The 26,794-nt window shown below is 36.3% G+C and overlaps 1 protein-coding gene across 1 annotated transcript in view; it reads right to left on the bottom strand.

Annotated features, from left to right (window-relative positions):
- C7H8orf34 (chromosome 7 C8orf34 homolog) overlaps positions 1 to 26,794 on the bottom strand; it is a 302,768-nt gene that overhangs the window by 199,588 nt on the left and 76,386 nt on the right. Inside the window, 2 exon segments of the mRNA XM_028534036.2 lie at positions 8,814 to 8,986; positions 24,666 to 24,694. Coding sequence (XP_028389837.1) covers positions 8,814 to 8,986; positions 24,666 to 24,694 — 202 coding nt within the window.

The raw sequence follows: 26,794 nt of genomic DNA, 5'->3' as shown, positions 1-26,794 counted from the left end.
TGTTTCAGTCTGCCTGGTGTGTCTGGTGTTGCTGTGGTTCCCATTGTACCTGCTGGTGTTACCTGAGGGGAAAAAGGAGCTTCTCAAGGTTGTGCATCTGGTGCCTTAGGTAGTCGAAGGGAATTTGTGACAGTGGGGACAAAAAGGGTTCCCATGTCGAGCTTTGTTGTGGAAAGATATCTTTTGGTGGTATCTTTTGTCAGTAAAGGGCACTGAAATGCCTGGTATCTTCAGTGAACAGGAGGAGTCTTGAGTTTGGCAGGAAAGGACAGCTTGTCCTCTGACCATTTATTGTGAGTGGGCCTCTCAGTCGATTCCACGGTGCATGCAAATAGGCTCTCCTGGAGAGCTTGGAAGGACTGTGCTTTCTTAGGGGGAGGAACAAACTTATCTGGGTCACCACCTCCTCCTGCTAGTTTGGTGTTGGGAAGTGCCCCGCCTAGGCTGCCTTAGGCTGTTGGTGGGGGATCCTAAATTGCCTGCCACTGTGTTCCTCCAGTTGTCAGGTCCCTAACCATTCCCTCTTCCTCTTTACTTCATAGCATAAAAGTTACTTTGGTTGCCTTTTGTATTATTTCCAAGGTTTATAGTTGTATTTAAGGGGAAGGAGCTGAGAGAGTCAGCGGCATTTCTTCCAAAGCAGCACTGACAGATGACTTGTTAATTACAAAGAGAAAATGATACCTTTACAATGAAGAAATCCAGCCAATATGGCCTTAAACAAGTCAACACACTCAGCATCACCAATCATGGGACAAACTGACATTATGAACCTCTAGATGTGGTAAAATGAGGAGGCATATCATACCCCTATGTAAAATTCTTGCCTGAAATATTTAATCTGAATTTAATGATTAGGAAACAATCAGACATCTCCAGATTTGGAAACAATTGCCTGTAGTCTACCAAGATATTGATTTTATGAAACAAAACAAAGATAAAAGACTGTTGTACATTATAGGAGACTAAAAAGATTCAACAACTTAATGCCACACATGATCCTTTAGTGGATGCTGTATAAAAAAGAAACAAATAAGCAAATAAACAAAAAATAAAACACAGAAATCCATAAAAGACCTTACTGGGAAAATTAGAGAAATTTGAATATAAATTCTATATTAGATGATTTTTTCTTCTTTTTAGTATATATTTTTTGCAGTGACATTGATTTTTTATTTTACTAATTATTATTTTTTATTTTTTATTATTTTTTAAGATTTTACTTATTTATTTTTAGAGAGGGGAAAAGAGGGAGAAAGAGAGAGAGAGAAACATCAATATGTGGTTGTCTCTCATGCATCCCCTACTGGGGACCTGGACTACAACCCAGGCATGTGCCCTGACTGGGAATCGAACCAGCAACCCTTTGGTTTGCAGGCCGGCACTCAATCCACTGAGCTACACCAGCCAGGGCTATATATTAGATGGTTTTATGGTGTCATTGTTAAATGTTTTGGTATACTAATGATATTATAGTTGTATAACATATACAACCATATTTGTATAATATGTACCTTATTCTCAGGAAATGAATGTTAAAGAATTAAGGATTTAACCCATTATAATACCTATAACTTATTTTCAGGTGGTTCAGAAAAAAAAGAAATAGACTAAAATAGAATAGTTTGATCTATTTTCAGAGATAGATAAAGCAAAGGCAGAATGTTAATTAGTGAATATGTGTGGATGGTATGTAGATACTGATATTATTGCTCTTAAATTTTCTGTAGTTTGATACTTTTCAGAGTGAAAAGTTGAGGGAACAATAAGAAAAATAATAATGAAGTCATATTCTCATCAACAATACCTATTTCAACTTGAACTTCCATCCTAACTTACGTTCCCAACTTAAACAGGAACTCTTGCAGTGATGAAAATAGGCATCCCTTTTAAAATATTTGTCATTATTTTAGTAACTATCAGTATAATTCAAATTCAATTTAAGGAAATTATTTTATGCTTTAATAGTAGATATAATACAAATATTCACTTGCAAACTGATGGATGTCAATTTAGCCCCAATTTCTTGCCATGGCATCTGTCTTCTAATTTCATCTGTGTCTTTTAAGCTGAGAAATAATGTACCAATTTTAAAGAATTCCTGACCAACCTTATTCACTGAGAAGTAAACAAACAAAACAATTTTTAATTGGGATTTCTTAGCTGATAGACCTAACATGCTAAAGGGAATTTACATGTGCAATATTTTATTGAAGTCAAATTATTTTATAATAATAATACTCATTCATAACTTCAGCTCCATTCACTTTTGATTATGAGAAGATATACATGTTGCTTTTAACGAGGAATGCCTGTGGATTGTGGAAGTGAAAGCTGCACCGTGAGAGAGAACACAGCACCCTGCCACAGGGCAGCAAAAGATGTGGAAAGATGGGTTTGGGGTGTTTCTAAGAGCACTTAGCATTCTGGGTCTCCTCTTATCCAAATACTGAACCTAAATCTCAGTGATAGTGGAATTCTTAGAACCTCTCCATGAAGAAAAGCAACATAGCAAAGCATCTAAAGGTGCAGAATTTGAAGCAAGACAGCCTGGCTCTGCTATGTAACAGCTCTCCAGTTTTGGGCCAGTAATATAATCACTCCGGGACTTGGTTTCCTTATTGCTAAAATGAGGATAATAATAATGTTTCCATGAGTGTGAAATAGGTTAAGATATAGGAAACCCATAAAGCGTTATCTAAAGTGGTAGGATCATTATATGTTTAAAGAACACAATGGGCAGCATTCTAAATATTTACATGTCTCTTCTTGAACAGTAACATCCCACATGGAAAGTACAGCATAGGGAATATAGTCAATAATATTGTAATAACTATGTATGGTGCCAGGTGGGTACTGGAAATACCAGAGGAATCACTTTGTAAAGTAAATGGTTGTCTAACCACTATGCTATACACCTGAAACTAATACAAAATAATATTGAATGTAAATTAAATTTAAATTAAAAAAAATGAAAAGCAACCAGAAAAAGCCTTGAGCCATATGAAAAAGAATAGCCAGTTAATATGTCAATGTTGTGTTAATACACTCTAGGTATCCAACTTGACTTGATTTAAAAGGGTAATTTTTAAGCCAAAATCAGATGGAAAGGGAGTTTAGGGTGGCCTTGATGCCCCCACTCCGATGTGCCCGCCCCTCCAGGTGCAGACTTGCTCCTCCGCGTTGACAGGCCTGCATTCTGACCGCTTCCCCTCTTCCTCCCGAGCCCACTCTTCCTGGGTGACTGACCTTGCTCTAACCTGTTTCACAAGCATCCAATCTGTCTGGCCCCATATGCTTTCTTTGGTGGAAAACTGGATGAATCCTCTCTTGACCTGTATCCCAAGCTTGTTTCAGTTCACCGCACACAGGACCTAACCCCTTTCTCTTGACTCAAGTCAGAAATTAAAGGGTTCCCTTTGCATTGAAGCCCAGGTTGTTGGAGAAGTCATGAAGTTTCACACATAACTGCTGTGCTTTTTGATTTATGTATGAGATCTCTGTCCTTTTTTACATGCTATCTGCAAGGCACTGTGGGCACTGACCTGCAGAAATAAGACACAGTTCCTTCTCATTCTCTTCACTTCAAGTGAGTACTTTCAATCCAGGATTTTAATTTATTTTCTTGCTAATCTCACCCAGTATCTAGCACATTAGCTTATGTGAATGTTCAATAAGTAAACTTAAACCTCATTTTTAAAGCACACTAAATAAAATAAGAATTGATTTAATTGGATGTATATGAGTCTTCCAACTTGAGAAACATGAAAATCCAGGGAAATAGAAAAACTGGTAGTGAAACAGAAGAAAGAAAAACATCAAAATGTGGAAGAAAAGGAACAAGCAGCAGGTTACAGATTGTAACTCCTATTCATCAGCCAACAATAACCAAGAGTATTTCATAAGGGGTGAACCAACTGTTTTCATTAGTCACATTAAAATACATGGTTTGGTCACAAAAATAATGCTGGGCTCTGAGACCTAACCTCTGATTAAGTCCCAAATGCCTGCTTAATAAGAATCCATCAATGAGCCTATGAGTTCATATTTTGAACACACAAAAATGACATCATCAACATTCTGATATAAGTGTATGATTTAGTTACATACTTTTTTTGGCTTTAAAGAGAAATTGTGAGTCATAAAGTATAATTTTTGTATGTTTTGGATATTTTTGAAGTTTCTTTTGTTTGATGCCTTTGGCAGATTGATTTTTGATTAATCAACACTCTTTGCACATAAAATTTACATGTTTGAGTATTCCTAAATTAGGAAGTTTGGTTTAATCTCTGCCATATGTGTTACATAGTTCTATCATGCCCACATAGTCAAAATCTGACACTCTTAAGGTTCTTTGTTCTCAGACTTCTGTTTCATTCTGGTTTATGTCCTACCATACTTCTTGAATTTATGGTCCATATTTTTATATTCATTTGTTTATTGTTTGTCTCTTGATGGCAATAAAGGGAACTCTTAAGAAGAGGGAAACATTTCTAGCATTTGTTTACAGATATAGCAAAAACAATTATGAGTTTTAATGAAAAGGAAAACTTCTTAATGGGAATGATTTTGGCTTTCATTTGAACAATATATATTTCTAAGTTGTGAGATTTTCTTTTTATTTCATGGCCTATTCACCTTCTAATAACAATGCTCACTTAACTAATAAAGTGAGTTTACCTGACTACATTATTTATTGACATTGCTCTTGCTTTGATAATGTGGTACAACTTAGAAATGTTTCATTAGGGTTTTAAGCTTGATGAGCCTATTTACAATTAACATTACAACTCAGCAAGTAATTCTAGGAGCTCCATTAGCCAGCTATTGCAAAGGCTAATTAAGATGGCTTAAAGTAGAATTATATAGTTTTATTAAACTTAATTTTTGTTTACTTTATATTACAAAAGTATGATTGTCTTTAATAACTCTAAACGTTCAATGAACATATATGTTTTCCTCCTAAATGGCCAGCAAAGCCGTAGCAGCGCATGCCAATTGGCAGTGCCTGATGATCACGGAAAACCTTCCGCCATTCTCCAACACGTTGCCTCTTTTGTGAATCCCTCTTTCTTTTGTACCATGGCTGCTTTAATTTCTTTCCTAAACTGTCTTAATTTAGAGCCACTCTGACCATCTATGAAAGATGGGCAGAAAAATGTCAATATGCACATACACACAATAATTTGCACATAATTTCAAGAGATTCACAGATCTCTGGAGTCCATCCAGACACCACAGAGGGGTCATGGCCTCCATGTTAATAGCTTTCATCTTTTTTTAATAGTTTCTCCCTATTGCCCTCATAATTGCCTTTGAACCAACACTTATCCAGCAATGCGTACTAAAGTTCTTTACCTTTTTCATACAATGCTGCATTGCTGAACCTAAAGAAAAGTTCAGATAAAGTATACCATTAAAAAAACAAACAAACAAAAAAGAGCTTCCAGGAAAAAAATTGTGGGTAAGTTTCTACCCATAAGGCTCTTAAGGTTCACTATGCCTTTTATTTAATCCTCTCTAATCTAAAGGTGAAAGACCAGCCTGTTGCATGTGTATTATTCTAAATGAAAGGGAAAGTTGGCTATGTACCAAAAATTGAGTGTTGTAATAACAGCTATTCAAATGAGACATTAGCATCAAACAACAGGACAGACAGAGATAGAAAAAGTTATGATGGACATTAAACAATCCTTATAAATAAGTTCCATTTAGCAGATGTCTGATGAAAGCCACCTCTGTGCCTCCTTCACTCACATAACAAACCTCTGTTGACAAGGATGAAGTGCCAGTCCCAGTGGGGGAGTGAGAAATGGACGAAGTCATCTTTGCAAATTATGTCTTTTCTTTTAGGAAGCTAGAGTATCATGTAGTTTGTGAATGTTTAGGACTGTTAAGTTATAGCACAAGTTCATTACTATTTAAGGACAAATGCTAATACTATAGTTGCAAACTGTAGAGTCATTATAAAGTTCTTCTTAACCCTTTTTTGAAGTTTTTAAGTTGTTGTTCAATTACAGTGGTCCCATTTTCCCCCATTGTCCACCCTTGCCTTGCACACCCCCCCACACTCAATCCTTCCCACCACTGTCAACCCGGTTTATTCACCCACAACAGATCTAATGCTGTATGAATGCCTGGTATAAGTTCAGAAGTACTGTTGCATATTAGAAGATGAGAGAGATATAGTTTCAAAATCCATAGTTTATTGTTATTCTTTACATTGTGTTCAGAGAAGCATGCGCTCTTTCAGCTCTATAGGGGCATCTGGCTAGGATTCTACCACTTTCTTCATTTCATAGGTAATACTTCAACTTTTATCATTTAAAGACAGAGAAAAATAAAACTGAAAACATTTTTTAAGTATTTTAAACAAATATTTGAGAGATTTTTATGGATTGAGTTTTATGGGTAAGGAATGGAACTAGGATGGCAGAAAAGATTCCCTTTCATGGGTGTTCAAGAGGAAATGAGAGCTCACTGAAGCTGGGGAGAAAATAGAAACTGTGACACTGGCAGTGAATAGCTCCGATTATTATGATGACTGAATGAAAGTCGACATTTCACTATTTTACATTTATGAACTAAAGTTCTAGCAATGAATAAAGATAAAGGTCTGGTGAGTTTCATATGCCTGATAGTAAAAATAAAATTACTCTCATTGACAGGTAAAATTGATTTGGCATTTCACAAAAGAAGGTAAATGGATTTTAAAAAATGGTTTTATTCTCCTGCTCTAGGACACTCAAACTATTTAAATAATTTAAAAGTTATTTCTCATGGAAATAGAGTCAATTTTTTACATTCTGAAGCACATTAGTGCGTATTCTGAATTTCCTTCCCTCTAGACAAGTGATAAGTCAAAGTAAAAAAAAAAAAAACCCTGAGAGCTATTGCATTGTAGGAAATACAATTTTCTCCTTGAGAAAGAATAGTTATTGCTTGCTGCTAAATCTAAGGTGGGATATTCAAAGTGACTGTGGCTACAATGTGCAGAGGAAGCTCTTCTCTGGTGCTCATCTAGCAACACTCTCAGAAAGTGTCGGCCCCTGTCGCATGTCAGGTCATGAGTATTTGTATCATTTTCTCCATCACCTGCAGGCCACGCTTCACATAATGCTTTCTCACTCCAACTTCCTCAAAGAAGTTTTCATTGCTGTTTTAAATGTTGCTCATTGCAACTGCTATTACAAAAGTGGCTATTCTACATATATCTTTTTCTAATAAACATGATCTGAACATTCTCCTTCTCCTATCTCCTTCTCCTATCTCCTTCTCCTATCTCCTTCTCCTATCTCCTATCTCCTTCTCCTATCAGCACGTGGAAACAGGAAATCTCCCATCACCATTTTGAGCATCACAGGCCTGAGTAAAATGACATGTGGACTTTCAAATACACAGATTGTAATAGTTTCAAACATTAAATAAAAGAAAATGTAAGTAATTATATGCAATCATAGCTATCAACTCTAAACTTAAAAGGTTCTAACCAAGGTTTCTCTCTCTTCATATTCCACATTAACACTGGCTTATATTGTCTAGTATACATTTAATAGTTTTCTTTTCCCTGTTGACTATATGTCTCTTGTACATCAGAAGTCCTCCCTCTTCCATTATTTTTTGAATTAAATCTATTGGGCTGACATTGATTAATGAAATTACATAGGTCTTAGGTATACAGTTACATCACATGCCACCTGCACTTTGCATCATGTGCTCACCACCCAAAGACGTGTCTCTTTCCATTACCGTACATTTGACCCTCTTGACCCTCTTCAATCTCCTCCCAACCCTCTTTACCTCTGGTAACCACCACACTGTTGTCTGTGTCTATTAGTTTGTTGCTTTCAGTTTTATGTCCCTCATTCTGAGAGGGTATTTTTTGAACTTCACCCCAAAGGCAAGAAAAGTATAAGCAAAAATAAATGAATGTGACTATACCAAACTAAAAGGCTCCTGCACTACAAAAAAAAATGCTATCAACCAAAGACAACTACGTGAAGGGGAAGAAGATACTTGCAAGCTTACTTCCAATAAGGGGTTAAACATCTAAAATATATAAGAAACTCATACAACTCAACAATAGCAAAACAAACGATCCAATTAAAAAGGGCAGAGGACATGAACTGACACTTTTCCCAAGAAGACACACAGACGGCCAATAGATGCATAAAACATGCTCAGCGCCACTAACCATACAGGAAATGCGAATCAAAACCACAATTAGATACCACCTCACACCTGTTAGAATGGCTATCATCAATAAGTCAAGAAATAACAAATGTTGGAAAGGATTTAGAGAAAAAGGAACCCTCATTCACTGCCGGTGGGAATGTAAGCTGGTAGAGCCACTATGGAAACAGTATGGAGGTCTGTCCAACAATTAAGAACAGAGCTACTGCACTACCTAGCAATGTCTCTTCTGAGTATCTGACCCAAAAATTTGAAAACATTTATTATAAAGATATATGTACCTCCAATTCTTAACAGTCAGTCATGCCCCACCCAACATTATAGAAAGTCTCGACTGACAGTTATAGCCTTGAGATTATTTCTCCGTTTGGGGTTAGTAGCAAAGAAATGGTAATTCTCTCAGATGTAAAGAAAAAAATCACAACCAAAACCTAAAAGCAAATCAAGTAGCACTCTAACGTTAAAACAGAGAAATTAATGTTTATCTTGTGGGAAATCAACATAATTTTCTATATAAAATTGCTAAGAGTTATTTCAAGAAATCATGCAGTTGGATTTATTTTGCCTTTACCTTGTAATGATTAATAATATTCAGAATCTTAGATGACATTTAATCTTACCTTCCTGCAGGGCTACAGCTGCTGTCTTCACTCTCCCATTGTTCATTTTTACTTCTTGGAATTGGGGGCTGCAGCATTTCGGCCGCTAACGGATCGGCATCATTCTCTTCTCGACCAATCCATTCCCCAATCACACAGGGTCTCAGGAGAGAGGAGTTAAAGGCCATTGTTTCCTGAAGAAGAGAAAAGAATGTGCCGCCAGAGATTATTTACTCTGATCACTAGGACAACAAGGAAATAATTTGGCTAGAGTTTCAGCTGCTTCCTCACATCAAAAGATTCCTTTTTTTCTTTCTGAATTAAGTTAAAATTTCAGTTCTCTCCATCACCACTGGATCACTTACTCTATGTCATTTGTGCTGATTCCTAAAGGTCACTGTCACAAAGGACAAAGGACTGAAATCTTCTATTTCAACCTGGAAGCTGCATGTGTGTTCTCAGGAAGGAGGTACAGGATGAAAGTTTGTGGTAGAAGGAAGAGTGTGTTGTGAGGCCCACACAATGAAAGAACTTGGTGTCGCTGGGAAATTTTAAGTAATTTTGCAGAAGGAAAGTGGAATGGGGTCAGGACATAAGGCAAAGGGGAGATGGAGCTGGAAGGTTCACTGCCTCCAATTGGGGGCATTTTGGACTTTTAGGATCCAGATGAGGTTCCAAGCAGGGTGATGTCACTGACAGGTATCCTATGCTAATTCAGAAATGTCTATGTGATCTCCTTTCATACACTTGGATATGATGTGGCTCTTTAAATGATATTTTCAATATTTGTTATTTAACCCTTTAAAATGACATGAGAATACCGAATACATGTAATAACTAAGACTATCTTGGTAAGTGGAAAAAAGCAGGTTAAAAAATAGTACCTATTTTATAATCTAATTTTGTTTAAAAATTCATATGGATGTATATCCATCATTCATACATTAATCTATTAATTTATTCCTTGTCTGATATTTATTTATACCTACTATGTGCCAGATACTGCTTGATTTGTTGGAAGAAACAATTATAAGACTAAATTTTAATAGTTTTATCTGAATGCAGGAACCATAGGTTAATTTTAATTTATCTTTCTGGCACAGCCATGTGTTTTCAATATTCTATGATAAATATGCATTTGTCTTATAGTGAGAAAACATCTCATTTAAAATATCTCGATCTGAGGGGCACAGGCTTCGCTTAAATTATGTTTAGCTGTAATTTTTAGTATTACAAGAGTCTTGGTCAATTCCTTAAAAATTCAGACCTGGTCTCTGAGTCTTTATAATGCTCAGAAATAATATACAAATAAAACAATACAACAGAAACACAGTATTACAATATATACAATGTAATATTAATTAATATACCAATACAACACCTTATGCAATATTGAAATATGACTAGGACATATTAGATAGACATTTACCCGAGTGATAACAAGCAATAGGAAGTAGTTGTATATCTTAATATTGATTCCCAGCCCACAATGAAAAATGTAGCAAATATTTTAGTAATAATGTTGGCATAACTTAGCAACTAATCTGAATTCCTTCCATATTTATGTTCCCAGAGTCAGAAAATCAAAACACTATAATGGCTTTCAGCTGTGAAGTCATACAATCAAATTAATGTTTTGTAATATCTACAAAGGCATATTCATCTGCCACTATTTAATATTATTTGAAGTATAAGAATTAAAATTAACAACAATATTGTTAAATTTTAAACCTAAATTTGCTTCTGAAAGCAAATCAAGACAAAGACATGTTTTAGGATAAAAAAATCTATAAATTTATTTACAGCTTTAGAATCAGTTTTCGTCTGTGTGTCTCTGAAATGTTACTTCCCGGAATTCACTTTCTCCAAATGCAAAACGGGACAATGGGAATTACAAGACCTACTGTGACAGACGAATTACTATACTGGGGTAGCACAATTAGACTATAGAATTCTGTACATATGCTAGCAGATCACTTATTTAAGGATGTGGACTGATTTAAACCACTTCTCTATGTTTGATATATCTGGGAAAAACACGGTAAACTGAACCTCAGGAATGGGCCAGCTGGGTAAGAACAGACACTTCAATGTAGATATGAACAGAGAAATGGAGCAGAGAATTGATGAGGCAGGATTAATTCAAAGTTTCTTTATGATAAAAATTATATCAGTTTAGTTTTTTAATTTGCATTTTTGATTCCTAGTAAATGTTTCTGCATAACAACTGTTAAAATTTAGTGGCTTTTTATTGAGTCATGCCTTAGCCTTGGGCTGTGCAAGTGGAATTCCTTATTCTTTGATGTTCACCCTCGGGTTGTAGTTTCTAGCGTGAATCTACCTTGTGGCTCTCCTCTGGAGGGTTCTCAACTCAACTCCCAAGGGGGAGTGACTCAAAGATCCAACCAGATATTGCCTCCAGCTCCAAGTCCCACCCCTTGAAGTTTCATTTTATAGATAGTACATTTCAAAGGTTGGATAGTTAATTCAATATTATTATTCTCATTTGTGTGTCAGGGGGCAGAACTGGGCTGAGAGATCTTTCTTACTACAGGCTCAACATCAAAGAACTGGGCCAAAGAAACTGACCATTGTAACAAGAGATAGGTTCTGACACCACTCATGAGAAAGTACAATAGGATTTAGATTTGAGTATGCTCAAAAGGTGAGAACTGCAGAGAATCTGAGGGAAAAAAAACCCTCCTTGGCTGCTTATTTGAAATGAAATAAATGAGAGATGCCACTGCCGCTGGAGTGCAGAGGATGGAGAGAAAGATAAGCAGTTTGATATGCTGCGGGTTTAACTCCAGCTGGCGGCAGAAACTCAGTGAGAGATGGCCGACGTGTGGAGCTATATGAAGATGTGCAAACGAGGGCAGTGGAGTCAGGAGGTGAATGTTTTATAGATGAAGAAAAATGTGACTCTAGTATTTCTTTTTTTTTCTTTTTGTCTTTTTTTGTGACTCTACTATTTTTATTTTTTGGAATGCACAAAGCTTTTTTTAAAAAAATATCTGCCCTTTAAAAAAATTATTGTATCTCTAAAATTTCATGAATATAGTCTATTTACCTGTAATAAATTAAGATAACATATTTTTCTTTGGACGAATTGCGTATATTTGAGTAAGCTAAGTAAATATATTTCCATAAGTCTTTATGGAAGCATTTCAGCAAAGACAGCAGTTCACAGCCCACCACAGAGCACACCACAGACATCAGGACACGGCAGAAAATGTTTTTAAGTGCACACTGAATAAAACATACTTTTGAAAATATTTTAAGTATATGAATAAACAAATCATTTAAAATTTCAGTGCTAAACAATGTAAATCCTAATTACTCCTTCAAAACGTATAAATTTACTTTGCCCTCCTAAGACTAGAGGTCCCTAGATATTGAGGTTCTTAAGTAAGTATATATTCAAATTTAATGAGAAAAGCATTTCCAGTCAAAAATTCTCCCAAAGGGAACAGGTTTGCTCTGTATTTCCTATCAGCAGGAAACTCATCTGTCCGAGGAGTTGTCTTAGGCCAGGCCTCCTCTCCCCAAGTAGCCTACCCAGGGGGCCAACCTACTGTTTGTGCAAGCCTGGATCATGCCTGAAATTCCTTTGTTTCCTCCTTAATAACTTGCAAATTCTGATTTCATAAAACAAGCGCAAAAATTTATATTGATTAAATTAAAAATAATTCAAAGAATAAAAACAATGCCTATGTGAATTATGAAGTATCTTTATGTCTAACTAAAGTCATATAAGTGATTTATAAACTACACTGATTAAGCCATTTCAGAAGAAAGTCTGTAGATGATAATCAATTAGGAATAGTAAAATATTTCTTATAAACTCTTAAATTTCGAGTACATTATTTTAATTCTGCCAGTTCACTAAAGGAAAATTTTAGAAGACAATCACACATAAAGTGTCTGATTTAACAGAAAAATGTTTGAACTTGATAATTGTCCTTAAACTAATCTACACACTGAACCTGAGTTAGCAAATAAAAAAACTTAGTGCAAACAGACAATTAACAGTTCTCTTCCAACTGACCCTTTTTTTCCAGCTTTATTGAAATATCATTAACATATAACACTGTGTAAGTTTAAATTATACAATATGATGTTTTCATATATGCAGATAATACAGAATGATTATCACAAGATGGCTAGTAACCATATCTATCACCTAACAAAATTACCTTATTTTTTGTGGTAAGAACTTTTAAGGTCTAGTCTCTTGGCACCTTTCAAGTATACAATGTATCAATAGTATTGTTAACTATAGTCACAATGATGTGCGTTAGATCCCAGAACTTGATCACCTTATAACTGGGAGTTTGCACCCTTTGACCATTTACATCAATTTCCCCAGATCCCTACCCCCAGCAACCACCACTCTACTCTGCTACTGTGAGTTAGGTTATTTAGATTCCACGTATAAGTGAGATCATACGGCATTTGTCTTTCTGTGTCTGACATTCAACTTAGCACAATGACCTTAAGGTACGTCCATGTTGTTACAAATGGTAGGGTTTCCTAGTTTTCATGGATGAGTAGTATTTGTGTGCATGTGTGAAAACACCAAAGAAAAGCAAGGGAATAAAGGGTCAGTCCAGGAATATTTATTCCAGGTCTATCAACTACTAGTTTTGAGATGTTGGAAAAAACCATGAAATTACTCTAGCCTCAGTGTCCTCATCCATAAAACAAAAAAAGCATAACCACTTCCTTGGACTGTGGCAAGAACTAAATTCAATAACATGTGAGAAAATGCCCAGCATGCCTGCTAGCCCAAAGGGGTGCCCGATACTATCCCTCCTCATCTTCTCACTGTCTTCTCCATCCTCCCACCCATGATCTAAAACATTTTACTCTTAAAATGGAAATTTCATGTAAATATAAAAATAGAAAGAATCACAGAATAAACCCCTTTGTCAATTATCAATGCACAGGTAAGCTCCATCCTTAACTCAGCCTCCATCCCTTTCACACTCTCCCTTCCCTGCCCAGGTCATTTCGAAGCAGATCTGTAAAGTGCCCAACATGTTGCTCTGAAAAGTATGATTTTTATAGACAAACACAGTAACTATCATACCTAGTAATAAATGAATAATTCTTTAATGTCCACAAATCCCTAATGAGTATTTAATTTCCCTGATTATCTCCGTTTGCATACACAGGCTGGGCTCTAAGCACGGCCCCACTCGTTCTGACTGATTAGCGGTCTTTTATATCTCCTTTAGTCTGTAGGTTTCCCTCCTCCGCCTGATTCTTCTCTCCTATAATTTTGTTGTTGCTGTTGTTATTCAAAAAACTCAAGTACTTTGTCCTGTGAGTTTCCCACAGTCTGGATTTTTCCCTTTGCATCGCTGCAATGTGGTTTGAAAGGTTCCTTTGCCCCTTGTAATTTCTGTAAATTAGTAGTTAGATTTGGATGCAGTTTTGTCTTTACTGTTTTGTTTTTTGCAAATCATGCTTCAGAGAGAATGGATAGAGTTTCATGTGGAGGCACGTAAGAGCCCATTGAGGCTTCTTAAGCAATGCTGGCAGCACTGATAAATATTCCTCAGGTCCATTAAATCAGTAGGAATTGTCAAATGGTGATAGTCTAATTTTATAATTCCACATTCATTTATTTGTTGAAGTATTTCTGTAAAGATAAACTTCATGTCATCAAATGTTGGATTACCGTGAAGTACAATTTGTATAGAAAAGGCAGACTAAATGTTTGATTCTTTAACAGTTTTGAAAATAACAACTCTGGGCCTCTGATGTTGTCTAAAGATTATCATAGGTTTTAAAATATCAGATATAATTCACTGCAGTACAGTATTAGTCATATTCATGTTCAAATTTTCTCACTTGCTCCAGTGGGAGACTGATTAAGTTGGGCTCCTGCGCTACTTGGCCACCCTCCAAGAGGTCTTGTATGGTGTTCTTGCCTTCCCGCATGATGAGCTAGCTCAGGCGCGGTGCGTGCCCTGTCTGCTCCAGACTGGAGTGGCCACTGTGCTCATGGACTCTGATTCCTTTTAGTGGGAAATATATTTGAAGGCTAGAACCTGGACTAGGGGTCCTCATTGTTATTGGGTTTGCAATAGTGGACACATCTAAGAAACAGATTTAAATATTTTAAATATTTTACTTTGACATAATTCATACTTCCAGGAAAATTGAAAAACAAAAACAACCAAACTCCTGTATATCCTTCACCTAGATTGACCAGTAGCTGTTAACATGATAATGTCGACATTGTTGGTTGACATTTTGCTTTATCATTTTCTCCTTCTCTAATATATGATTAAATTTTTCTTAGAACCATATGAAGGTAAATTGCATATGTGATATTGTTTTATCCCTAAACACTTCAGGGTATATTTCCTATAAAGAAGGGCATCATCTTTTATACCCACAGTACTAAGTCTCAAAACAAAAAAAGGTAACATTGATAAAAGACTAATATATCAACCTTGTTTAAATTTCCCCAATTATAATTTTTTATCTCCTTTAAATGTGGAACAGTTTTCAGTCTTTGAAATTTATTACCTTCATGTTTTCCTAAAAATAAGGGCCAGTTATTTTTCAAGCAGACCTACACCCGGTATTTTTGGACTGTTCTCCTCAGGGTTATATTCAAATCATGCACTGTGATAAAAATAACACAGGTGTGATGCATTCTTTTTGTATCAAAAGCCACATGATGTCAATCTGCCCTATCATGAGTGACATTTACCTTGATCATCTGGTTAAGGAACAGTCTTCCAGGATTCTCCATTGCAAAGTTACCGTGTTTCTCTTGTTAATTAGTAAGTGTGTTCTGGGAAGTAACTTTGTGACTATGTATATAACCTGTACTTCACCAAAGTTTCACCCACTAATATTAACATCCTTTGCTGACCCTCACCTGCAACAATTACTATGATAATTGCCAATTTGTGATTTTCTAATCTCACCAAATATTCTAATTTTGACAAATTCTTATTTGTTGGCACTATACTGTGACAAAGAGCTCTCTCTTCAGTCCTGTTCATGTACGCATGTGTTGGGATATATCAGTATGGATTCATGGATTATGTTTTATTCAACAGACTATAACACATTACTACCATTTATTTTTAGGTTTTACTATTTTCAGTAGGAGCTCCTACAAGCCAGCTCTGGTGTTCTTTTGACATGTTCCATCATTCTTTAGTTGCATCTTTATCTTCTGGAGCTAAAAGATGCACCAGACTCAAGCTGTACAGTCCCAGCTGCAGCCCCAGATTTGGCCTGTTCCCCAAAAGCCTTCTCTCCTTTTAATAGAGAATGATTGATAGTTAGAAAATAATATTGGGCTCTAATAGTGCTTGCTGCCTGTAGAGAGTTATTTTAGTTTTTCAAATGAGAAATGTTGGAATTTCTTAATGATACTATCAAAACAGGATTATCTAATTTTTACATAAATTTGTTTATCTTACATGGATTTCTTTGCACTTATGTGAAAAATTCTGATCCTTAAGGACACCAGCATAATTACCTCTTCGCTATATCACACAAAGCACACACAACAGTCTTTAACAATATCATCAGCACTGCCGTTAACACCACAATGAGTAAAAACACTTTAAGAGCAGGCTGCTGTTCCCTCTGTCCTTAGGATACATCCCACCAGACAACCATCAACTCACTGTGTTCACAATGACAGAATAATTCTCTCTGTGTGTTTACTTCAGAAATACAGTTGTGCTCATTTGCTTCATTTTGCTTTCAGTTATTAGAAGTCACTGTTTTAAGACTTAACTTTGTTTTAAAATTATATATAAAATATTCAAAGGATTCCAAAGTCAAATATTTGAATCCAAAAAGTCAACTCTCTATTCCTATCCTCTACTCTCTGTACCTTCCTTTTTCCCTTATGTAACTTTAAAAAAATTGTTGTGTGTGTTACAGGTATTGCTACTGTTGTTTTAACTTTAATATTTGCAAAATTGTATCTACATTTCATTGTACTTAGTTAAGTAGTACACTATAAATATATTTTTTTCTTGCCTCTTTCATTGAACAATATATTTTGGGGATCCCTTTGGAGTCTCCTTTGGGTGGGTGAGCGATAATTTATTCAGTATTCTTTTAATGAACATCCATTTATTTAGTCTTCTGCCATTCAAATGTATAGTAACATGCATACATCTTTTCCTATTTTTGCCAGTGTGTCCTTGGAATAGACTCAGAGAAGCAGGATTATATGGTCAAATAGTAATTTTAAGTAATTAAGTAATTAAGAAATTAAGTAATTACACTTAATTTCAGAGATATTAAAATTTCTCTCCACAGTCTTTGCACCATCTTGCATTCTGACCAGCAGACTCACCAACAGCATATTTTAACAAACTTTGGGAGATTTTTTAGTGTAGTAGGTGAGCTGTGGTGTTTAGTTTGCATTTCTCTTATTTTGAACAAGGCTGAGTATCTTTCAAAGAAGCATTTTGCTTTTTGTTTTCCGCAAACAATGCACTCACATGCTTATTTCAGTGGACTGTAGGTCTTTCATGCCCTATTTTTAGAAGCACCCTATCATTAGAGTTACTGAGCTTTGTCTGTGGTGCAAACCACAAATATCTTTCCCTGATTGCCATTTTCCACAGTTCACTAAAACAAAACATGGACAAGAAGCTTACTTACTGGCTGTCTTCCTTGATATTAGAACTGCCACCTGGTATAAATGAAACATACAACAAACACAGCACATAAAGCAGTTTAATAGATTTTCCTCTGCTGCCAAAAATATCATGTAATACACATGTAGGTCACATGTGAGGCACATGTAGGCAGGCAAGAGGCTCTGCAACACAGAAGCAAGACCAAAGGATCATAATGACTTCAGTATGTCCCACTGGGTATAAGAAATACATTCTCCAAATACTGAGCCCCCCCTGAAAATCCAGATAGTTTGCTTGGGAAGAAATTAATACAAATGGAAAGTGAATAGCAAAACAAAGCTATCAGTGAAAAAAAAACCTTACTTTGAAGGAGTTAAGATTTCAGCCCTACATGGGAATACTTAGCAAGATGGCACATCATGTCTGCCCCAGAGTTATATGCTACACATTTAGCCAGTCTGAAATAATACCAAATAGTCTCTCTTTGAGACTCTTCACTTTTTAGTGAGGCAAGATAACAAAAGTGGTTAAGAAAATGGGTTCTGGAGTTAAATTTGCACTCACACCTGAGTTCTGCGGTATATCGTCTACACCTGCAAGTTTGCACGACTTTCCACACCCTGTGGGCGTCCACTGTCCTCTGTGTAAAGTGGAGACTACAAGACGTTCCGCACAGGACGGTTGTGATGTTAGTGAGAAAGTGTGCTCAAAGCACTTGGCACAGTGCCTGTCACACTACACACACACATCTATCATTGCCTGCCCTGTTGGCCTTTTTTGTGGTCTCATATACATTCAATTTCCACACTGAAAGGCTGAGCATGAACACTACCTGACTTGCCTTCAAGGTTACCATCATAGCAGAACAAGTTAGAGCTCTTGAGATAATAACATGGCCCACAGAAAATATCTTGACAGTGGGGAAAATGGTAAATGGCCATGAAAGGTAGAGCTGAATTAGAGAAATAAAATTATTTTAGTTCCAGCCAGTTATTTACTCAACACTGACCAAAGGCTTAGTGCAGGCTTAGCAGGCACTGTGAACCGAGAGTTTCTGATAAAACAGCAATCATTAATTAAATGATTACTCTGCACCAGGCACTATACCAGGAAATTGGTTGGCATAACCCACTGGGGAGGTTGAGAACAAGGACTCTGGAGTATCGACTGTCTATCTGGGTGTGAGTTCCAGTTCCTCCATTTACTGTGGGAAAGGGGAACTTATGAAACTATGAGCTCTATTTCTGCATCCATCTCACTGGTGAAAAATGGCACCTAGACCATATACACAGTACCGTGGTGAGGAGCACACGCTCTGCAGTGCATTTGCCTGCGCCCGTGTTCTGTGTGTACCTTCTCTTTGTATATCCTCTGGTAAGCTTATTAACCTCCCTGAAACAGCACAGTCTGCTGGGTTGTTTAAAAGACATGTAGACTATCCGTAAGTCTAAATACTGTAAGTCATATCTTATACTTAAGCCAGAACTTCACAGAGCCCTGTCCTATTACTCACTGTTCTGAACGATCTAAATGAACTTTGCTTCTGCTTTATGACATCTGCCTAGGTCAGCCCAAATTATCCAAAGAACTCCTATGAAAACAACAATGTTATTTATATAAGAATATATATTTTTTAATTGTGGTTAGAAAATGTAACTTAAAATTCACCATCTTAGTTATTTTTAAGTATGCAGCTGAGTAATGTTAAGTGCCTTCACACTACTATGCAAGTGATCTCTGTGCAAAACCAATGCTGAGCAGATATCCTTCATCTTGCAAAACTGAGGCCCTGTACCCATGAACGCCTATCGCCACCCTGGCTCCTGGCAGCCACCATTTTACTTTGTTTGTATGAATCTGACTACTTTGGACACCTCATATCAATGGAACTGGACAGTACACACTCTCTGTGGCTGCCTTATTTCACTTAGCATCATGTCCTCAAGGTTCATCCACATTGTAGCATGTCATAGGATTACTATTACAGTTGTCCTGATTTTCTCCTTTTGCTCCCCCCAACCCAACACCCCTCACTCCCTCAGGCAATTCCCACACTTTTGTTCATGTCCATGGACCATGCAGATAACTTCTTCGGCTGCTGCGTTTCTCAAACTGTACCTTACATCCCCATGGCTATTCTGTAACTACCTATTTGTACTTTTTAGTCACCTCATCTCTTCACCCTTTCCCCTACACTGCCCTTCCATCTGGCAACCGCTAAACCTTCTCCGTGTCCATGATTCTGTTGCTGTTCTTGTTTGTTGCTTTGTTTTTAGAGTCAATTGTTTATAGATATGTATTTATTGCCATTTTATTGTTCACAGTTTTGCTCTTCTTCTTTGTCTTAAGTCCCTTTAACATTTTATATAATAATGGTCTGGTGATGATGAACTCCTTTAGTTTTTTTCTTATCTTTTTAAGACTAATAATACTGCACTGGATGTGAATGTCACATTGATCATCTCTTCACCCATAAATGCACACTGGGGTTGCTGCCACCTTTTGGCTACTGTGAATAATGATGCAGTGCATGTGGTGTGCAAATATATCTTGGAGATTTTGCTTTCAATTCTTTTGGATATATATCCAAAAGTGGGAAAGTAGGATTGTTGGATCATCTGCTAATTTTAGCTTTAACGTTTATGAGAACTGCCATACTGTTTTCCACAGTAACTTTACCACTTTACTTTCCTACCAATAGTACAAAAAGCAATTTCTCTGCATCCCCACTGGTGCTTATCATTTTCTGGGTTTTTTCTGTTTGTTTGTTTTTATATAGTAGCCATCCTGATGAATATGAGTGGTATCTCACTGCAGTTTGGATTTTTTCACATGCTTTTTGGCCATTTGTATATCATCTTTGGAGAAACGTCTATTCAAGTCCTTTTCTTACTTTTAATCAGGATATTTGCTTTGTTGTTGTTGAGTTGGGGGTTCTTCATGTATTCTGAATATTAACCTCTTATTAGATATTTCTCATATTCCAAAAGTTGCCTTTTCGCTCAATTGCATCATTTTGTTCATAGAAATATAAGAATATTTTTGAGGATATTATTGACACATTATGCAGTACCTACCACATGAGGACAATGGGAGACATATACCTTAGGATCCAGTAGCAGAAATAGCTGGTTTTCTTGTAAACAACTGGTTTGCTGTGATCCTATGGGTGACGGCAACACCAAGTGACAAAGGCTCAACCGACACTCAACTGAAACAATGACGTCGAGCTGCATTTTTGTGTAGTGGGTGCTTTCCTCTATCCTTTCAAATAATTTTTCCAAATATTTCTTTAAATTCCTTTATATTTTGGATGTTTTTAGCAATCTGAAGTTATTTTTGATTGAGAGAGTAACCGATGTTATTTTTAATAGTTACTAAAACCATTACATTTCACAGAGAAGGAAACTAAAGCTCAGCACCTATAAATAACTTTCTGAAGCTACATAATTAGTAAACAGCAGGATCTATGATTCACCCAAGGTCTATCTGTGGATTTTTCCAGAATACCAGGCTATTTCTTCAAGGAATGAAAAAATTGACCATGAATAGTAAAATAAGAGCAAACTCACAATTATTAACAACCACACCTAAAACAAAAACAAAAAGAAACTAAGCAAACAACTAGAACAGGAACAGGACCACAGAAATGGAGATCACATGGAGGGTTAGCAACAGGGGAGTGGGAGGAGACGAGAGGGGGAAAAGGTATGGAGAATAAGTAGCATAGATGGTAGGTAGAAAATAGTCAGGGAAAGCAAGAATAGTATGGGAAATGTAGAAGCTAAAGAACTTATGACACATGGACATGAACTAAAGTGGGGGAATGTGGGTGGAAGAGGGTGTGCAGGGGGGAAGGGAACAAAGGAGGGTAATGGGACAACTGTAATAGCATAATCAATAAAATATATTTTTTAAAAAAATTTGACCATGACACAAGGAGCATCCTTTGTAATGCGGTTGTTGTGTTCCCTAAGAGCGCATGGGAAGTGAGATCACTTTCTGCCAGAGTGATCAGGGGAGGCTGGACCTTGAAGGACAGAAAAATGGTGGGGGGGGATTGGGGGGGGGTGGAGGACAGATGACAATGAACAACAATGTGACAATAAATAGAAATATGGCCTGGAAGTACTGAGTCTGGCTGCCTCACACTAGTCCTTGTTGAGTACAGCAAAGACTCTGACAAAGAAAAAGAGTGAAATAAAGCATAAGACATAGATTTCAGTGGAGACTGTTGATTCTAGTCTTAAGAAATTTGAACTTAATTTGGTAAGTATCAGCGAGTGACAGAAAAATTTTCAGCAAGATTTGGTTTAAGAAAGATTCCTCCAGTGAAGGTCTTAAGTAGGGTTCTCTAGAACCAGAGACTGAGAAACTAATTTACTGGGGGTGAGTGTCTCTTAAGTGAAATCTGTGAAATCAGGAGAAATGAGAATCAGGAGAAATTGGAAGAAGCTAGGCAAACATAAGTTTCAACCAAAGTCTACTCTCAGCCTGATCCCCTAAGAAAGCTCTGGAATGTGAATGACAACTCAGAGTCTTATTTCCTTCAATCCCTGCCTGAGGCCAACCCAGGCATTCCTGGGCAGAACAGCTCCTTCTGGGTCGAATCCATCCTCAGGTGATGCATGAGCCCACAAGTACCAACAAGCACAGCTGAAGGATGGGTCACTCTGCCCTAGTAGGCACCAACCATGTCTACCATATGGCATTTTGAAGGATGAACTGGAATGGTAGGGGTCTAAAACAGTATATGTAGATATGAAAGGTAATACCATCTAAATTTGTGTAATGGCTAGTAGGGTAATAATGGTTTTCCAGATATGTCCACATCCTGATACCCAAACCTGTGAATATCAAACATTTCATGGCAAAAGGAACCTTGTATCATTAAGGCTAAATATGTTAAAGTGGGGGAGGGAGAGTATCTGGATTAGCTGAAGGGCCTCAACCTAATTACAGGGTTCCATAGAAATGGAAAGCTTTCCCAGGCTGAAGACAGAGATGAGACGTTGCTGGTTTTGAAGATGTAGAAAAGGAGCCGTGTACCAAGGAATGAGCCAGCCTTTAGAAGCTGGCAAAAATATCAAACCAAACCAAACCAAACCAAAATGGGTTTCCCTAAAATTCAGGAGGAAATGCAACCTTATGACACCTGGGCTTTAGCCCCAGAAAACTCATGTTGAACTTCTAAACTATAAGATAATAAGCCATCTTGTTTTAATTTGTTACAGCAGTAATAAAAAACTGATACAGTGGCTAAACAGTAAGACACTGATAAAATTCACACAATTTTTTAAAAAGGCTTAAAAATATGATCAACCTTGTTTTATCTTTCCAGTTGAAGTAGAACTAACCATTTTTACCTTTTTCAGAATTCATAAACTAATTTTAAAGGTCACAGAAGAAATAATTTCAATGAAATGACAGTAACAGGTCAGTATATTATTATAAAGATGAAGAAAAATATATCTTTAGTGGACACCCCAAATTGTTAATGAAAGATTATGCATTGGAAGAACATGCATTTATTTTTATTACTACACTAAAGGCATAGGTGTCAGCTTACCACAAACTGTAAATCTTTCTGTTTAACTATATTTTTAGCACCTGCCCGAGACTCTTTTTCTGACTGAGGAAAATGTAAAATTGTGAGCTTTGTGGTCACCAGAGGGAGCCATGGGGCAGGCTGTCCCTCTCCTCCAAGGCTGGTCCAGGAAGGTGAAGGATGCTGGCTGTGAGGCTGGACATCTGTGTTTCTTTGGTATTATCTGGTTCTCTTAAAAATCAGGTGTGAGAGTGGGAATGATTTTTTGTACTAACATAAATATATTTATTAAAATTCAAAAGGTATATTCCTATTTGGAATATAAAAATGCTAAGTAGTTTTATAAAAATAATATAACTATTACATTATAGATTATTATTTTAAAATATCATGATTATGGAATATTATTCCAACTTTGTACAATACTTTCTACCATTTTCTTTCTATCTATTTATCTAGCCACTAAGCCAAATTCAGAACATTTTCTTTTTAAAAAGATATTTGTATCAATGTTCACCAAATACTGATGGCTATTTCTAGGTGCTTCTCACTTTTCCAACTATATATGTCATGTGTCAAATTTTTTTCTATCTAAAACAACATATCACAACAGATTGATTGAAGAAGCAGATATGAAAATTCAGCAGTTTTCAAATAATCGAGACATTAAAGAGATTTTTAAAACTGTAAATAATGTAACTTTCTCACAAATTCCTTATTTTAGAAAATAAAATATTGTCTCATAAAAGCTTTTTTGTTAAGGTAGTGGTTTTGTCATTGCTTTTTAAAAATAAATGCATGTAAAATTTTTATGAGTTTTAATTCCTAATATGGTAAATATTAATATATATAATCTACATAAAGCTTTTTGGAATCTTCTATAATTTTTAAGATTGTAAAGGATCCCTGAGAATAAACAAAAAAAAGAAAGAGAACTTCTATTCCAATGACTCCTAACCGTATAACCCCAAATCAAATCTTTCTTATGAGCCACAACTCACATGGACATGTTTGACAGACAACTCAAAATAATCCAGAAGAGAACAGCTTTCCAACCTGTCAAATCTGCTCTTTCACCCGTGTCTCTAATTTTGGCAAATGGCCCCACAGCTCTCTGAGTTTCTCATCTCCCAAAACTAAGAATCTCCACTGACTGATCCCTTCAACGCTCCCCAGCTCCAACCCGTAGCAAGTTCCACTGTTACTACTGCTAAAATATCTTCCTATCATATTGCTTCTCACCACCATCATGACTATCACCCCAGTGCAAGATTTTCTTGGCATCTTAAAAATTTTTTTAAAAAATCCATACTGAGTAAAGTTTACAAAGGGTAGTTACAGAAAAGAGTAAGATCATCAATCATCATCATCAAAATACAAGCAGAATCCAAATTTATGTAATAAATATTACTAGCTTTTATGTTTTAATATAGTTTTTAATAATTACAGTGATTCCATTTTCTCTAGCCAAACTCAAAAATCCTTAACTCAAAAGAATATGTGATACTTTAAATTTCATATAACTTTCATTTAAAAAATCTAAGCATACAACTTTAAAACCTTTAAAACATTAGCACCAAATAAATTGTATTTGAACATTTTATGTTTCAAAAACTTTTTCATTTAGACCATGGATTAAAAGCTATATTCTATATGTTCTTTTTATTAGATGTATATAGTTCAACTTACCTTATCGAGTTCATCTGAAATTGCAATACCTGGGATTCAAAAGAGATTTATAAAAATGTTTTAGAAGCAATATTTAATAACCTAAGTTTAAAAACAAAGACAAAAGCTCTATTTGTAAAACTACTGTGTTTTCCATTCTAGTTTTTCTTTTTATTAGTGCTTCAAAATAATGTGGCATATCCTTTCTACTAATGAAAGCAAGTGAGGCATTTAAGTCAACTATGACTGCATGAACTGCTGAAACAATCCAAATGATGCAACAAAAAACCACCAATAGCATGTTTCTTGTTAGATGTAGAGCTGGTGCGCAAGGGTAATTTAGGGATATAGTCTTTATGTTAGAATGACAATCAAGTACAATTTAGCCCATTACAATTCTGTTCTTGCTTATGAACTGATATAGACTCCCACAGTGATAAAATATTAAGGCAGAATGGGGGCTGCAGATCATTTATTTTAATTCCCTTATTTTACAGACAAGCACACTAACTAGGGAGCTTCAGGGGTTTGCCCCACAGTCCCCTAGATTGACAGTTCCTAGGCCAATGGATAAATAATCCTTCCCCACAACTTTCCTGCTTATCATCCACACGTTCCTCACTGTACATCATTTTAAATTCTTGTCTTTACCATTTCTCCAAAATTATTGTGTCAGTAATATAAAAATTTAGTCCTTGGATTTCTCTCTCTGTGATGACAGACACTGTTAAGCTCACTCTCTTTCTTGACATGCTGTCCTCTGTTTTCTATTCTCCTGCTTTGTCTCCTTACAGGCATCCTCTTCTTTGAGGGAGTCCTTTCCTGAAACGCCAAGGGTTCTTTGCTGAGCTGTCTTTCTCTTCTTCTCTTCCCGTGGTTAGCTAACCCATACCACGGACATCTTTATTCTTCTATGTGGTGATAACTAACAAATATTTTTCTCCAGCACAGACTTTCCTCCTGCATGAGTTGCTGAATTCTTCTGGGCATGTCAGTCATGTCAGGCTACACATTTCACTGTCCCTTCATATCACTTCTCCCTTTTTTTGGGGGGGGGGGTGATGTTGTGTCTGATGCTGTACACAGGTGCTGTGGCCAGGCATTGGAGCTGGTGTGACCAGCCATTGGGTTTGGGGCATAGGACACAGGAATATGGTGACAAACCCCAGTGTGGGGTAGGCAAAGAGACAAGGAAAGGTCTAAAGTCCAGAGTCCAAAGGAACACAGAGAAAATAAGAATAGGGTTGAAGCTAAAGTTCAGCAGACTATAAAGTGCAAGAGAGAATGAACTGGGTTATTAAAGGGAAACTGAACACACTCAAGAAAAAATGTCTGTGTAATGGTCCTCTCACATGCTCAGGAATGAAGTGTCTGCAGAGGGTGCTTGATGGGATCCCAGACCACCTCCCACTCCACTAACCTAACAAATCAATTACCTCAGTGAACAGCACCAGTCTTCCCCATGTAGATAAAACTAGAAACACAGGTGTATTCGAGGCTCACTCTTCATAGCAATATTCTATGAAATTCTCTGTTGGTAAGAATTATCGGGAGAAATAATTTTATATGTTACTGCACTAAAGGAGAGTCTAGTTACCACTTTGAGAATTTTGGGTAACCTAAGCTTAACAATTATTCAAGGACTTGCTGTATTAAGCATCTCCTTCAAACAAAGGAGAGAGGGCTTCGGGAAGGAGTAGCTTACAGCTACCAGCCAGTGTCCGCACTGGGTGTATGCAGTCGGGAACTCTAAGACATAATGGACTTCCAGCACAGAGTATATGTGAGATTAGCAAGAGACCCCAAAGTTTTCAGGACAGTTATAAACCTTGATACAAGCCTAACATAAGTATACTTTTATGAATGTTGGGGTTTAGAAATACATAAATTTATAAATGGTCACTTGGAATAACTCAGATTTTAAGATAATGTAGGAATTTTATAGAACACCTAATGGTTTATGTCACAGTCTATAACATATTACTAATTACTCCAGTTTACAAAAACCAAACATATATTTAACTGCTTATATTTACATTTAATACAACAGAAACATTCTTTTCCAATCCAAATTCAAGCTTAAAATAAATATATTATTTAAAATAAATATTTAAGATTTAATCTATTTTAAAACAGGGAGATAGTAGATA

This window comes from Phyllostomus discolor, chromosome 7 (assembly GCF_004126475.2).
Source record: "Phyllostomus discolor isolate MPI-MPIP mPhyDis1 chromosome 7, mPhyDis1.pri.v3, whole genome shotgun sequence".
NCBI classification, from domain to species: Eukaryota; Metazoa; Chordata; class Mammalia; order Chiroptera; family Phyllostomidae; genus Phyllostomus; species Phyllostomus discolor.
Note: the sequence above shows the minus strand (reverse complement) of the source record. Positions and strands in the feature narration are given on the sequence as shown.